Raw genomic sequence first — 16,265 nt, 5'->3', positions numbered from 1 at the left:
TTCTACTTTGGGTTTTATCCTATGGGTACATTTTCATTTAACGGTTATTTGTAACGTCTTCTCATATAGGGTGGGACATACACATACACGGAATTCACTCCATATAGGATGGAGTTAAAAAACACCCGCTGTATCAAAAAAAAAAATTTGAAAAAATGGTTTTTTCGTAATCCAAAAATTTTTGTAACCCAAAAATAACCGGTGTTTGATACTTCATTGAGATTGTGTTTTGAAAGCGTTGCGCCGTGCCTTCAGGCACAGGCATGCACTAGTATATATATACAGGGCAATTTCGGAGACAACTAAATAGACACCTAAAAAAACACCTCATAATTCCCGATCAAATTTTAATGATCCAAGATACTCAATGTGATCAGAACGTGATTTTACAGGTACTCGCGAGAAATCAGCAAAAAAAAAAAGACCGGTAAGGGCTAGATTTCGGCAGTTTTTAGCTTAGATTTGAACGGTTCAATTAAAAACTGCTCAAAACAAGCACTTTCCGGTTATATTTTTTGCTAATTTCTCACGAACACCCTTAAAATCACATTCTGCATACATTGAACAGTTCGGATCATTAAAATTTGATAGGGAATTATAAGATTGAGATTTTGGGTGTTTTTTTAGGTGTTTAATTGGTTATCCGCAGAACCGCCCCGATATATACGTATATATATATATATATATATATATAACCATATTTACATTATTATATATCCCGTGTGTGTGTAAATATATATTTATTTATTTACACGACATATATGTATATATTGACACAGTAGAAACCAATCCCCCTATCTCTGACGGCACTTCAGTATGTGCAAACTTAATCAGTTTTTTCAACTAACCAAACACTCCCTTAGGGGGCGTTCTGCTTTCTTTTTAAACTTTTTTTTTCAAAAAAAAAAGTAATTTCAAGCTCAAATATACTGAAAATGAAAAATAATTTTTCAATTTTTTTGCACTATTTAAAAAATCTCAATGAAATCTAGCAAATAAGATCCATATTGGTAAAAAAATTATTTGCAGCTCTTGTAAACCGGAACACCCCCTAAGATCAATTATTTGAAATCTAGCAAAACACATGATTTTTTAACTTGAAATTACCTTTATTTTCTAAAAGTTCCTTTTCCAATAAACCGGAACACCCCCTAAGAAGCAGCAGCTAACTGCAGCTCTTGTAAACCTGCAACCCGTATATATGTATCGTAACTAGTTTGGTTATGCACTTTCTACCCTTTCTTTTTTAGAGCGCGACTTCTCTCCTGTGCTCAGTTTGGTATAGATTACACAAACAAGAAGTCGCATGTATGCAAACATCACTTCAGGATAAATAGTTGTACAATAATGCCCCATCTCTAACGATTAACACAATTTCACATTCAACTGTCTAAATTAAGAAATAATTGAAGTCACTGCTCCACAACAGCTAATAATAGCCAATGATAACTTAGACGCTGCATTGTTCCCTCTTCATATGCATCGCACAACCGTCATGATCGTATGATAATAATGTTATAAGGTTACAGTCCCGCCTATGAAAATAGTGATCAGAGCAGTACGAGTTCAACTCCCATAGGTACTTTCCCTTGAAACTGCCAGTAAGCGCGACTTCTTCCAGCAAGTTCCTCGCATTTAGTAGATTCGGGTGAACGTATCGAATGAGAATATTGACAGCGCGGGTCAATAACAACTTTGTCCAGTGCAACAACAATCTCAATAAAATACATGGCAAGTTCGAAATCGCTTGTACCACCATAGTATCCAGCCATTTCCACCACCTTGAGGTATTTATGAGAACATTTGACAGAGCTCCTAGCTTCGCCTCCATTAATGGTAGGATGAGTTTCCCATTCTAACTGCAACAAGAAAAAGGCAAAGCAGTTAATGAATGTATCTCAATTCGAGAGTCTGTAAGACATATCAAGCGAATACGATGACTTCAACAGCCACTGAGATAAAATAATAATAATCCCATCTCACAAATCAATTCTTTGGGTTCATAAATCATACAAAAAATCAGCCATCTAAAATGAAATGGAATTAAAGATGAACCAAATTGTGAATGTCCTCAAATTTCAACAGAATCAAGAGAGGGTTCTTTGCCAACAAGCACAATCCAACTCAATCAAGAACAATAAATACCGCACGGCATTATCTAGAAAACAAATTCACGACTTCAACCGTCCACTGTGATCATATCGCATTAGGGAAAAAAAAGTTTAACATGTACAACAAACCAAAGACAGATGCAGCAGCAGTAAGTTTACAACCATACCAGTTGAAAGTAAAAGAAAGTAGCGAAACCCGAGCCTTGTGTCCCAATCAAATTACCAAGAAGCGATATCGAATGTTTTCCAGGCAAAATTGATTACTTTTGTAAATCATTTCTTTGTCATTGAACATCATGCCAATCCAACTCAACATAGCACACAATTGAAAATAGAACCTGCAGAATCAACGTTACAGTACACATTAAATCCTCAAGTTATAAACCACAAAGAAAGCGATAAAAGCTTCTACCTTCAGCACAAATCTCTCCAAGTGAGGAGATGCCTCTATCAAGGAAATGCAACCAAGGAGACTTTCATCTCATCCAATGAAAATATTAAGCACCAAATCATTAAGTTTCACTAATTTAGGATATGCTCCGAACTCTAAAATTCGTTCGAAAACTAAACCGAGAGTAAGACAGTTAGCCTACATAACCAACCATTAAAAGAAAAACACAAATGGGATAGAATATCACAACTACAAACTAACCATGAGTGGAGCAGCGAAGGACCATGTAAGAGCTCGTAGTTGAGGAAGATAGCAGGAAACCTGGTTTAAAAAAATCATGCAAACACTAGGCAACGCCCCCTTTGTAAGATAACTCAACAAGATGCGGAACATTCACGACAAGCAACTTAATCTTTGGTCCAAAATAGCAGAACGAAATGACGTTAGTGTTACGGATCTCAATGGCCTTGACGTTGAGACATGTTTTTATCTCCAAGTACTTCAAAGGAATGGTGAAGCCAACAACATGCAGACTTCCTAACCTTGCTGATCCATGCACGGATAATCGTTCAAGAACTGGACAGTGGTTTAAAAAGTAGTGGAGATCATCCCCGGTCACGTCTACAGAGGTCAAGTACAGAGTTTCGAGGAACTTGAAAGGGAGCACCCCACGCCTGTCTAAAGTACAGGGAAGAAGAAGCCTGGATGGAAAAGTATAGCGTTTATAAGGGAACCGAACATTATGTCCACGCAGTGATGATAGATTCAGCTCTAGCTTGGGAACTCTCTTTGTTATAGCAACATCAATCCACTTGTCAATAGCCTGACTAAATTCCTTATCCAAACTAAAATGAATTCTTAATTCATCTAGAGCGAAGCACTTGTTCAGTCGTAAGACCTGAGACACCCACTCGACATACTTGGGCCTTTCAACTTGAACTTGATCATATGGCAGCTAAAATTTGGCTTTTGCTTTCATACCATAAAAGTCAAGGAGGCTGACTGATTTCCACAACTGGTGCCAACGAGTTGAAAGGATGCTAGTAGCTGCTGCTTCTTCAACTGTCAGGAAGGACAAGATAGATACAAGAATGTCGTCTGGTAACAGACTGATTCTATCCGCCAAATTAGAGCTCCCTCTTTTGTCATAGAACTGATTTACATGGTAAAAGGGCGAACAAATATTATATCAGTAGAGCCACCAATTTAATACTGGGTCACTTACCGGCATTGTTCTAAAACAAGGATTTAATTGGCAGTTAACCGGCCGATTAATCCCTCGCGAGGCTATCCGATTAGGTCCGACTAACAAAGAATCGCCGATTACTAATTAATATGCAACAATTAATCGCCGATTAATCCGATTAAACGCTCGAAGGTGGCCGACCGCCCAACTAGCATCTATTAGAACATTGCTAACCGGAGAAAAACAAAAAACTGTCACAAAGTCTTTAGAACTGAACAAATTAGTTTTGTTCCGTAACTTGTGTTCCTCGCAATTCTCCTGCACGTTTCAATTTGTTCTAATAATTCTAGTGCCTAGAAGCAAGAACAGAACAAACTAATAACACATTCAAACCCGCATAGCACCCATCTGGGAAAGAGGGTTGGATAAAAGGGGTGCTGAACTCACCGGAGTTTTCATGTATTTAGGTTCACCATTGGCGTCGGCAAAGTTCGGACGAAAATCTCGCGCTATATCTGCAGCAACAATTATAAACAATTATAGTCGGTGGAGAGATTTAGCAATGTAGAGAGAGAGAGATAGAGAGAGAGAGAGAGAGAGAGCAAATGCAATACCTTTGTCCCTGTTGAAGTCGAGATGTTTCGACATTCCATCTTTCCTGTACAGACGCACAAACGCGGCGAGGCAGAGAGAGAGGGAGGAAGAGAGATCGAGGGAGATGAGATGAAAGAGATCGGCGAGCAAGATAATTTGTTCCAAATGTGTTTCAAAATCGTATCTAAAATGATGTTCAATAAATTTAATTTTTGGAATACTTTATGTTCTCAAGAGCAAAATAAAATGAATTATTTCGATTATTAACGTGAGATCGTATAAAAAATTGGCTGTAAAATCTAGAGAGTGTTGAACCCTAAAAAAAAGGAGTGTTAACAAAAAAAACAATGAATGGCAAAATTATTTCCCAAAAAAATTACAAACCGAAATTGGAGAGAGTGTTCTCTCCAATTATCGGAGTGGAATCGGACTCATATACTCCGGAGTCTGTAGTATATTAATGAAAATAGAATTGTATGTAGAGAAGCCAAACATGCCCTAAAGCATTGTACACTCCTCTACTGTTAAAACTGTTTTTATGGAATGCTTGTACAGTTGATTTATGGAGTACTCCTAGTATTTTTCTGTTTGAGGGTCATTGAAGAATGCAAAATGGAAAAATTAAAAAAGCTCATCTGGGAATGATTCTCGGATTGTGGTTCTATCATTTATATAATTTCGAGAATTGATTCTGATAAAATGCATTCTTCTACTTGGCTCTCAAATAGCTAGAATGCAAAAATGTATAATCAAAACAATAACTAAAAATAAGGCTCTCAAACACCCACGTAGGTAGGTTGTCCATTATTTTACTAGATGTCCAAACTAATTTACCAGTTAATACCCCAGCAGGTCAGCTTATGGGTCTTTGGCATATGAGCATCCCTTACAATGAACTCAAATCCATGCGATCTCTCTCTTTTCTTTCCCTCAATAAAATGATAGGAAGGGACAACCTTCCCATTGGACATGGCCGTAAGAGTTTTATACCCGCTGTGAAATGTCAGGCTGAGCATGTTTTTGTGAGACTGTATTTTTGCGAGATAGCCACTTAACCCAAGGAAAACAACCCGTCACCACAATTCACTAGGACGCGAGTTGCAAAAAGTGCCTCTATCACACGACACCTGATTCACAAGAACCACTACCACAAGCTAATTTGAACTCGCGAATGCGTTGAGACGTAGGGAGTTTCACCATGCACCTTTGCCAACTCGGCTACCACCCTTGTTCGTCAAATGCATGCAAATCATGTTGAAAACCCATGTCATCACAACGAGCATGTACAGTTTTGGGCTTTGGCACAAATATCTCTTACTATTGTCTCGAATACATGTGATCCTTGCACGCAATCGGTCACTGCTTGATATTTTGAAGATATCGATGAATTTGCAGATATCTTTCCCATGCTTCCTCGAGCCTAATATTTAGAATCATGATACTAGGCTGTAAGCATGAGATATCAGGGAAAATTAGATCACAACAGGGACATCATGTTTCCGGTAAGGCTACAATTATAACGCATCATAAGCTTCAACATAACAAGGCATCAAAGTTCCAAGAACTTTTGGGTGCAAATCCAGACTGTGAATGCTACATCACCCAGAGCCACTTTCTCAATCATACTTAAAAGTGGTAGATTTCAAAACTTTGCTACCTCCAGTGAATCCAAATAAAACCTAGTTTCTCTAGCTTTCAAGACATTATAGTTTACTTGAGATGCCCGTAGGTCTAATTTGGATCGTCAAACACAACTGCTATGGTCAATATGTTGCCCCAACAACACAGCATTAGAATAACTGACTTGAAAATCCATGTTGTCACGAAGAAGCTGGGCTCTGTTCAGAGGTCTTGGCCAACTTGCTTGTATGAGCTTGTCCAAGATGGAGGGTTCCAAGGGAATTGGATCCAGACATCGTTCCGCAGCAAGCAACAATCACCTGCTCAACAAAATATCCCATGCTTATCAATCCTTTGTGGTGCCGTACTATGAGGGAGAAGGGGAAAGAGGAAGCCTATGAGGGCAACCCCAATGACTAAAATGCTTCATAAACTGTCAGTTATATTAATTCCAGGCCGACTATTACACACTGTCAAAGACTCTTGTTTATTGGCTAATAACCTAATAAAATAGGAAACTAGACACGTTAACACATATAGGAACAACAACAGTAAGGAACTTAATACTACACGGAATCAACTCATAAATCATAATCAAAGGAAATACAGGACTGTAGTAACTCAATACTCCCCCCGTTCCATATTGAGAGTCCCATACTCTCTCTCTTGCCATTGTTCAAATAAAAAATCAACTACTTCCGTGCATAATTTTTCGAATTTTTTCGCACCGTATTAAAGATTTCGATTAGTACTTTAATTTGGTGCGAAAAAATTCAAAAAATTATACACGGAAGTAGTTGATTTGAAAAATGACACGACTTTTCGTAGTGGACTCTCAATATGAAACGCAGGGAGTATGTATTAAGACACCAAGTGAAAGTTGTTGCGCAGGGGCACAAATGTTCCACATCACCTGGTCACAAACTCGACACAAATATGCAGTTCCTATCCTATTGAACATCAAACAAATTAGAGCAAAATGTAGTTCAAGGACACTAAAGGTTCCGAGAAATTAACTGTCACACTTGAACTTCTTTTTTGCTAATTGCAAGCCTTATAGGAGATGTAGAGGATCTCGATTCATAAAACTAGATGTCATATTCAACCAAATTGAACTCCAAGATAAAGCATTTTTATATGGTGTGCAATTGTAAAATTAATCCTAGTACCTCATCGAGTAGGAAATCGATGGCAGCTTCGTCTTCAGCAGTTTCCTTCAAAGTAGTCCTCAGGAACTGAATGTCCAACTGTATTTGCTGGAATCCACTACGGTTAAAGTTCTGGAGACAGACAAACTCTTGCAAACTCTTCGGGCAAAATTTTACGATTTTTGTTACCACTGACTCCTGCAATTTGCAAGCACTCGCATTTGAGATTATTCAAATACCAGAACCAACTACATTTTAAACCAGCTGCAAGTTCTATACCTGTGTATGTGCAACTTTTGTGAAAATTTCCATTTTTTGATTAAACAACTTCGCTAGATGGGTCTCCAGAAGCTGGCTCCTGCCCCTTTGAACATGCCGGATTATTCTATCATCTCGTAATGGATTGCTGTGTGAAGATGTGGTGCTTCCTTTGCTGTCTGATTGACGATGTTTATGATGTAAGCCCCTGAGGTAAAATTTGCTCAACTTTGGCTCCTATTGCTTCCAACTAGCACACTAGAGGGGTGAATATTATGTCTCATCATGGTTTATGTCCATACCCTAAAAAAAATCTTGTTACCCCTGATTACGGTTTTGTCATGAATTTTGCGATGAATGCTACCTTTCATTATGGTTTCAGTCTTGTCACTACAACAACAAAAAAATTGAGAATTATATAACAGAGAGAGCACATACAAAAAAACTAAAACAACCAAAACCATCATTGGATCAAAATTCATTCTCCATCTGCAAACTGCCAAAGTACTAGACCATATTACCTCGAGCTGAACAACCACGAGGAAACTATCATCATAATAAAAAAGAAACTCCAAACAGCCCCACGACGTTAATAGTAACCTGGATGGCCCAACATTGGGTCCGTTGCTCTGATAATAATTAATAAGTCCATAGGGCCGGCCCTACACTTTTTGGGGCCCTAGGCCGGCTCAGATTTTGGGGTCCTTTATAATTTTGTTGTAATTTTTTTAAGAGGTATTACATACAGGAATTTTGAAAATAATTGTACGATCTTTTTTCCGATTTATGAAAGGGGACAATTTTAAACAATGATAGCTTGCCGTGTTTTTTGATTTAATTTATCATGGTGGAAAAATGTAAACTCATCACATGAAATATATCTGACAAAGAGGTTGTCATATTTGTTATTTAATTGAAACTTATTGATTAAATGGGTAATCAAACTAATCAAATATCTATTGTACTCTCAAATAAATAACATACTTACCAACAAAAAGTATTGTTTGAAAGCTCCAAAAAAATTATAATTGTTCTTGCCAACGAAAAGAATTTTTTGAAAGCTCAAAAAATTAATTTTCTTGATGTAATTCAAGTTAACAGTAGGACTAAGAGAAACTTTTGTAGAGTTAGAAGGAAAAATAATTAAGGTTTGAAATAAAAAAAAATTTTAATATGATGCGAGAGAAACCCATTCACATTCACAAGAAAAAAAGGTTTGGGCGAAATTTAAAAATGCACGTATGGAGGTTTGAACCATAGACCACAAACACTTAATGATGAAAGAATTGCCACTAGACCATTTAGATTGTGCTATACAAATCCCACTAACTATATTTATATATACAAACTTAATCCTAAAAGGGGCCCCCATTTTCGATCTTCTTTTGGAGGCCCAAGGCTCGGGCCTCTTGGGCCTTGCCCAAGGGCCGGCCCTGTAAGTCCATCACAGCGAGAAGACCAAGTGTGAAAGCGCTTCCTTTCTCAACTTCGTGTTGGTACAGCTTCGAACTGGCGCACGACGGCGGTGCCTGCAGATGCCTCACCAGCTGCTCAACCGTTCTCGGTGAGTTCGCAGAGGACATGAATGGCAATCTCAGCAGTGAGGCGGACCCTCGATCGGCGAGAAGGCGGAATCGAGGACGCAGACCTGCGCGCGAATGTTACGAACGGGATCTTCGTGGTAGTCGCATGGGGAGAGAAAGAGCAATAACAATCTTGCGCTCCTCTTCGAAATCTTCCCCCAGTCTTAAGGAGTGATTTTTCAGTGCCAAGCGCGTTCGGCGCATTTGGACCGTCCAATACATTTTAGACAGTTTGGATTGAAACTCTCTCTCTCCTCTCACCCCAACACTTTTTGTCATTTTTCTCTCTCAAAATCTGAACCGTTCAAACAAGTAATGGACGACTCGGATGCGCGAGCGAGCACCACATGGTATCCGCTCGGCACTGGAAAAATTTTCCATCGTAAGACTGCGTTGGTTTTGGGATTTTGAATTTGCATTTGCAGGTAATGAGTGTAAAGATAAATAGAGTTAGAGGGTGTTTGAGAGCTTACTTTTTGACTTTTCATTTTCAACTTTTTAACTTTTTGGATTAATGGTCAGAATGTATTTTGAATCTGGTAGAATATTTAGATGATATGTACAGAATGTATTTTGCAACAGAAATAGTGTTTGGGAGATATGGATGAAAATGAATTATGGATTGATTTTTTACTATCTTGACCTTGGTTATTAATAATGGAATGCTTACTAGACTTTGCAATATCTTCTTCTTCTTCTTTTTTTAGCAATATCTTCTTTAAGTGTAAAGAAACAAAACAGATACACTGTTTTTTTTTTTCACTGTTCTTCTTCCACCTTTCTTCCTACCGTTTCACCACATTCTCACACGCAAACTTCAAACCGTGCGTGCAACTTCCTCCGGCAATAGAACACAACCGCATTTGCACCACTGACATTGTCTCCTCGATGCGCACAAAACCCAACGCTCAAAACTGATTTTTGAGCAGCTTCGTTCTCGGTAGAGTTGAACAAAATCAATGTTTCAACGACCCTACGGAGTCTGTGGACCATTCCTTGGTCGGACGGCGACTGCGATTGCTGTTCTGAGATCGTCAAGGAGAGACGAACAAGACTTCGTGTAACGATTCGGATTTTTGACCCAATTTTTTTTAATACAAATTTATATTGTTAAATTTCTAATTCAATAATTAATTAGATTGAATAATTAAAATATATTATTATGTATACAATTGATATTATTTGTACTATTGTATAAAATATATATTTAAACTTTAGATATACAGAGAATTAGGGATCCATATTCATCTCTTATCTTTTCTATTTAAATTCTAACTAGAACTCTATTCAAACTAACTCTCCACTTCTCCCTCTCTCTCATCCTATACATACACGCGTTCACATACATTCTCACCCTATACATACATGTGTCCACATACATTTTCACCCCATACATACACGCGTCCACATACATTAGAATTAAAAAAAATCCCACCAAATGTGACACTTGTCCCATATCCCTCTTATCATTATCAGTATCTCTCTCATTCACTCTCCTTCTCCATTCTACCACTTCCACACTTATCCTCTCACATTTTCACTAACTTATTCTCTCTCATTATAGATACCCATATAAATTCGAAAATTGAACACCAGTATATTATTTCACTCCAAATTCTATTATTGAATCTAGAAGAGAGAGAGAGAGAGAGAGAGAGAGAGAGGGGGAGAGACGGATTTCTACATAAAATCCATCCGTATATCATATTTAGCTTCTCAATCAACTACTACATCACCAAGCATCCACAAACCACCTTCCAATCATTTCGAGTTAGCCCCGAGTCCCCCTCTGCTGCCGCCATCTTTTTCATTTTACCGAAATCGTCCACAAACTAGTACCCGCTTTTTCGGCCGGATTTAAGGTAGATTAATCGCTTTTCTACTTTCTCCTAAGTATATTATTGTTCTAAATGGTAGTTTTTATGCTCGAAATCGAAAAGGAACGGAATCGATTCGTTCGAAACTGAAACTCAGTTTTGCCGCAAGTCACTGTTCTTGAACTTTATGATATTGAATCATTTATATAGAAATTACACTTAACCCCCTGAGTTGTTTTGTTATTAATTTCAGCCAAACTAGTTTGTTTTGTCTTTTTCTTGTTTTAATGTCCTATAAGAAATGATAAAAAAAAAAAAAAGGATTTCTTGATGACATTACTTTTGTATAAGTCCTATTAGTAATATGATCATTACTATAAATAATGATCAGTCCTAATTGTATGCAAAAATAAAGCAATTTGTTTAATTACTTTAGATAGTTATAAGATTATTTTAAAAGATATTTAATGTAATTAACAAGTACATTGTAGAATAAATTTTTGTCTATTAATTATAGAAGACCCAAAATACCTTTACTAAAATTGTTTGAATAGTTTACTATAATTATAGATATATGGTGATGCTACTAAGTAAGACAATATTAGATCAAATAAATTAATAGATGTGTTAATTAATAAAAACTATAATTAATTTACTTGTTTAACGAACCTTAAGGGTATCGGCCCAATCATAAAATATTATGTGTTTATTTACTCGCACAATATTATTTGATATGTACTTTTTATCTCATTGAAATGTATCATGTTTGAGCTGTTGATTGATTGTATCATATTGAACGTACTGGAATGGACTTGGGTTCATGGGTGGTTTCGAGTAGTGAACAAGCAGACGTGGTTAAGTAAAGGATAAAATGGTAAAATTGATTGAGGATGTTGGGTGCCGGTAAAGGACCCTGGTACGGTAAAGTACCTTTAGTTGAGTTGGGGAACAGTAAAAGACCCCAAGTACGGTAAAGTATTCAGAGTGTGTGGAGGACGGTAAAGGACTCCGGGTACAGTATTTGGGATACGGTAAAGGATCCTAAATATGGTACAGTACCCAGTGTGTGTGTAGAGGACGGTAAAGGACTCCGGGTACAATATTTGGGATACGGTACAGTACCCAGTGTGTGTGTGGAGGACGGTAAAGGACTCCGACGGTAAAGGACTCCAGGTACAGTATTTGGGATACAGTAAATGATCCTAAATACGGTACAGTACCCAGTGTGTGTGGAGGACGGTAAAGGACTCCGGGTACAGTATTTTGAAAAACGGTAAAGGATCCTTGAATACGGTACAGTACCCAGTTTGTAGAGTTGAGAGACGGTAAAGAATCCTGACAATGAGATAGTGCGACCTCTAATGCTGAGTTGTCATGGTGAACTGTTCCTTATTATGGTTATAAGCGAATCCATACTAGATTCATAATTTAGCAGTATTCGCTTAGAACCCTGGTACAGGACAAATAAATGGAGAGTTATTCCATGAGACGATCAAAGTTGGTGGATGTGGGAGGAAAAGATCTTGTGAAGAGAATCCTTAGATTTCATGTAAGATAATGGATAGTAAAGGAATATGCGATGTATTATTATTTTGTACCTCATGTGAATTGATATATTGTTGATCTGCAAATATAAAGTAAGAGCATCCGCAATGGTAATAATCAAAACCAATAATCAAAATGTGTCATGTCAGCATTTGATTATCCATTTAGTTCATAATCAAACTTAACAACCTCTATCTCCACATTGGTTTTTTGCATCCCTAACCAAAAAATTCCTCACAATACAAAATACACATTTGTCTAATTACAAACGAATTTCAATTACGCACTTGACTACACTAAATTATTTGTCTCGATGAGACGATTCCAACATGTGGTGTTTTTGAGTTATTGAGTTTTGAGTTTGGTTATTAAGTTTGGTTATTGAGTTTTGATTATTGATAAAAGTTGTTAAGTTTGGTTATGGAATGGGTGAAATTTGATTATTTACTAAAAGACTTGTAACTTTGCTTATTACAATGTGGGGTATTTTTTGAACATTGTTGTTAAGTTTGATTATCCAAACTCATTTGCTTATTACAATGTGGATGCTCTAAGGGGTTGGTAGGATTGAGATTATTCTACTGAGTGGAACGTTTGTATCCTGGTAAATCATTTGCTTCGGCGATCAATTTGCCAGAGGGTGCAGGGTTCAATGGTGGAGCTGTTTGACACATGAGGAATACCAAAAGTGGAGACCGAGTATGCTTGAGATCTGAATCAAGACTAGAGTTGCTCTGAAGATGTTTAAATAAAATGTTAGATTTTTTTTTTGTATATATTTTTTAATGTACATTTTGTATAACGACAAATAGGGGCCTAGTAGTTTATAAAATTCAGTGTATTTTAGGATTAATACTTCCGAAATTTCTTGAAAAATCGGGGCGTTACACTTCGTGCTGCAAATCAAATTTTGAACTTTTTCGAAAATCTGACCAAAACGAAGAGTGAACGTCAATGGCGGATTCCGTTAATGGTGCTCAAGACTGATTAGGGTTTTGTGGAATTATCCCAAAACAACGAGGGTAGGGATGTCTTTTTGGCATGACCGGAAAACAAAATGAGAAAATGAAAATTGGAAAAGCTCTTCCTAAGCTCTTTCTGCCTTTTTATTTTAGAAACCTGAAAAATGGAAAACCCATTTTTCGATAAACCCATTTTCCCTCTACTTTCCAAACAGCCAAAAGCCAAAAATCAGAAGTGGAAAATGGGAAAAGACACCATCCAAACACCCCCTAATAATGATTAAAAATAGAAATAATAATTGGGGAGAGATAAAGAGAAAAATGAGAGTAATAGTTGAAAAAAAATAAGCTAATAATTAGAATCTAAAATCCAAAACCCTTAAACGAACGGACTTTGTTTTGAACGTAGAAAAGAAAGGAAAATTAAAAAAAAAATCCTTATATTGTTTGGTTGGATGGTTAGAAAAGAAAAAAGGGAAGAAAACAAAAATTTCAAGTTTTCAGTGAATAGTAAATTTATTCTATTTTTTCACCCATTTTCTTTTTCTTTCATTTCATTTCTTTTCCTTAGGTTACAAACAGATTACGCATGCATTTTGAATGGGGGAGTTCTCGGTACATTGGGCTAGCATTTTGGAGCGGGCAGTAAATTGCATTTGATTTGCGGTTATGCTTGGTTCGGATACAAAATATACGATTAACCTGATTTTTTATGAATGACCACAGAAAGTTTGCGATCTCCTTCTTCTATTTGACCCGATTCAAAACTAGGTCCGGTTCATCAATCAATAAATCTATTCTAATATATAAAGAGAGAGCACCAATTTGGTGTCTCCCCTTTTGTGTCATGTATTTTCCTTTCCTAAATGCTCTCTAAAGAGAAAAAACACACAAAATAAAATAGTTAGTTTTTGGGATATATTAGACATTTTAACACAAAAAAATAAACTACCAAAAACAGTTACTACCCCTTTTCCCATTAACTGCTCCATTGTAATCTGCGACACAGAAATTCCAGTAGAAAATGACCCGAATTCTCACTCCATTGTAATATGCGACAGAGAGAAATTTCTTGCTCCATTGCATGCCAAATCTGAAGTGGGTTTTTGTGCTATACACAAAAACTTTCAGCAGTTTCCATTCATTCCAGCACTCTTTCGGCTGTTCCAATTTTAAGGTACTTTCTCTCTCCCTCTCAAAAGTAGTACGGTTCTGCATCACTGTTTTTGTTTTTCTTTTGTTACATTCCAACAGTTTTGAATGCTAAAGTGCTATGGCCCACCTCTTCTGTTCTTCAATACAAAATAGCAGCAAAAAATCAGAGGAAACTTTTCCTTCATTAGCATGAGAAACTTTCGTCCCAATTTTATAGCAAACTGTTGATATTTTGTAGCAAACTGTTTTGTATTAGAATAAAGAAATTTAAGGAAGAAACAGAAAATGGGGAAGATTAGTTGGAAAAAATAAGTGATTTCAGTTTTTAATCTCTTCCAAGTTTCATTCAATTTTGTTGGACAAATAAAACAATCGGCGTCAATGGTGATGGTGCTCGGCGGCGTCGACGGTGGGAGGTGAAAATGGGATCGATGATGGGAGTAAAAGTGAGTCAACTTGAGAGGGTGTTTGGTTTGAAATTGAGTTACTGAAATTTGGTATGAAGTGTTGGGCAAAATGGTGAAATTTTGAATTGAAAAATATAAGAGATGGGGCCCATTATTGTATCATGTCAGTTGCCACATAGGTGGTATACATATGGTGATGATTTTAGAATTTTGCCCGAGAGTGCATTGTTTATGGTGCTTTATGGGCATTTGAATGCATAAAAAAGTTAGAGCCAGTTTATAGCTTCGTGCTTATTAGAATAGATTGTTGTTGTAACACTTTCAATGCTTAAAAGGAACACCACAATGGAGGATAGATCAGAGCAAATATCTACGGAATGGCTACAACGTGTAAGAGAACAAATCGTGACAGTCAATGACGCCGTCAACAACGTCTCAATCCTCAACAAGCTGCGCAAGAAAGACAGACGACGTTAGCAAAACAGTGGCGATTAGCATGGTAATGTATAGATATGTAGTACATATTAATTTTCACTATAGTATATGATCGATTTTTCGAGAATTTAATTGTTGTTTACCATCACAATAGGTTAATACTAGAGGCTGGAGCACACGCGATGCGTGTGGAAGTCGGATTTTCACAATATTTATGAAAATTTGATCAAACAATAATTGAGAAGTATATTTTTACAAAAACGTTGTGAAAATCCGACTTACATACGCATCGCGTGTGCCCCAGCCTCTAGTCTATATTATGCACAAATGTAGTTAGACCCCGTTTCAGAAATAATCTTCTTAAAAAATAAGCAGTTTATTTCACATTTTCAAACTCAAAAATAATGTAAATGAAAAATAAATTTTCAAAATTTTTTTGCATCGTATAAAAGATCTCGGTGGATTTTTTCAAACAAGATCCATATTGTATATTTTTAGATTTCAATAAATCTATAATTTTTGAGGTTAAAATTATCTTTTTAAAAATAAGGGTTTTTTTTTTTTTTGCGTTCTGAAACGCACCCGTAGAGTCGTAAATTTTAACCCCCAATCCAAATTTCTCACAATATTTTTTTTTCATTTTTTAAATTGGGAGATTGGGGAGAAAAAACAGGGGAGGGAGGGGGAATTGAAAAGTGAGCATGGTAAGGAAAAATTTATTGGATGTTCTTATGGCACCCCCGAGGATCACTATTTCTCATCGTCATCTACAGGTGCGTTGTGGTGGTGTCTGGTGGGTCTGATGGTGGCTGTTGTGCCGGTTCAACTGGTGGAGGTGGGGTTGTGGCGGATCGCGTGGTGGTGGTGGGGCTTCTGGTGGTGGCGGCGATGCTAGATCTGATTGTAGTGACGGTGGTCAGGACTGTAAACGAGCCAAGCCGAGTCGAGCTTTGTCGAACTCGAGCTGAAATGAGCCGAGCCCTTATCGAGCTGAGCTGAGTCATTTACTAAATGAGCCTCTTTAATCGAGCCAAGCCATCCTTAATGAACCGA

The 16,265-nt window shown here is 37.1% G+C and overlaps 2 protein-coding genes across 2 annotated transcripts; both read right to left on the bottom strand.

The window, feature by feature from the left end:
* Positions 1-1,291: 1,291 nt before the first annotated feature.
* LOC131333015 (uncharacterized) lies at positions 1,292-5,253 on the bottom strand. The gene is made up of 5 exons (XM_058367315.1): positions 5,117-5,253; positions 4,303-4,502; positions 4,136-4,203; positions 2,764-2,823; positions 1,292-1,859 (listed from the first exon to the last, which is right to left on the bottom strand). Exons 1-5 carry the CDS (start codon positions 5,251-5,253, stop codon positions 1,551-1,553), a joined length of 774 nt encoding a protein of 257 aa, XP_058223298.1. The 3' UTR covers positions 1,292-1,550.
* Positions 5,254-5,418: 165 nt separating this feature from the next.
* On the bottom strand, positions 5,419-7,574 carry LOC131334434 (vacuolar protein sorting-associated protein 51 homolog). Its single transcript, XM_058369441.1, has 3 exons — positions 7,330-7,574; positions 7,072-7,248; positions 5,419-6,222 (listed from the first exon to the last, which is right to left on the bottom strand). Exons 1-3 carry the CDS (start codon positions 7,360-7,362, stop codon positions 6,103-6,105), a joined length of 330 nt encoding a protein of 109 aa, XP_058225424.1. The 5' UTR covers positions 7,363-7,574; the 3' UTR covers positions 5,419-6,102.
* Between the last annotated feature and the right edge of the window lie 8,691 nt (positions 7,575-16,265).

This window comes from Rhododendron vialii, chromosome 7a, assembly GCF_030253575.1.
Source record: "Rhododendron vialii isolate Sample 1 chromosome 7a, ASM3025357v1".
Taxonomy (NCBI): Eukaryota; Viridiplantae; Streptophyta; class Magnoliopsida; order Ericales; family Ericaceae; genus Rhododendron; species Rhododendron vialii.
Note: the sequence above shows the minus strand (reverse complement) of the source record. Positions and strands in the feature narration are given on the sequence as shown.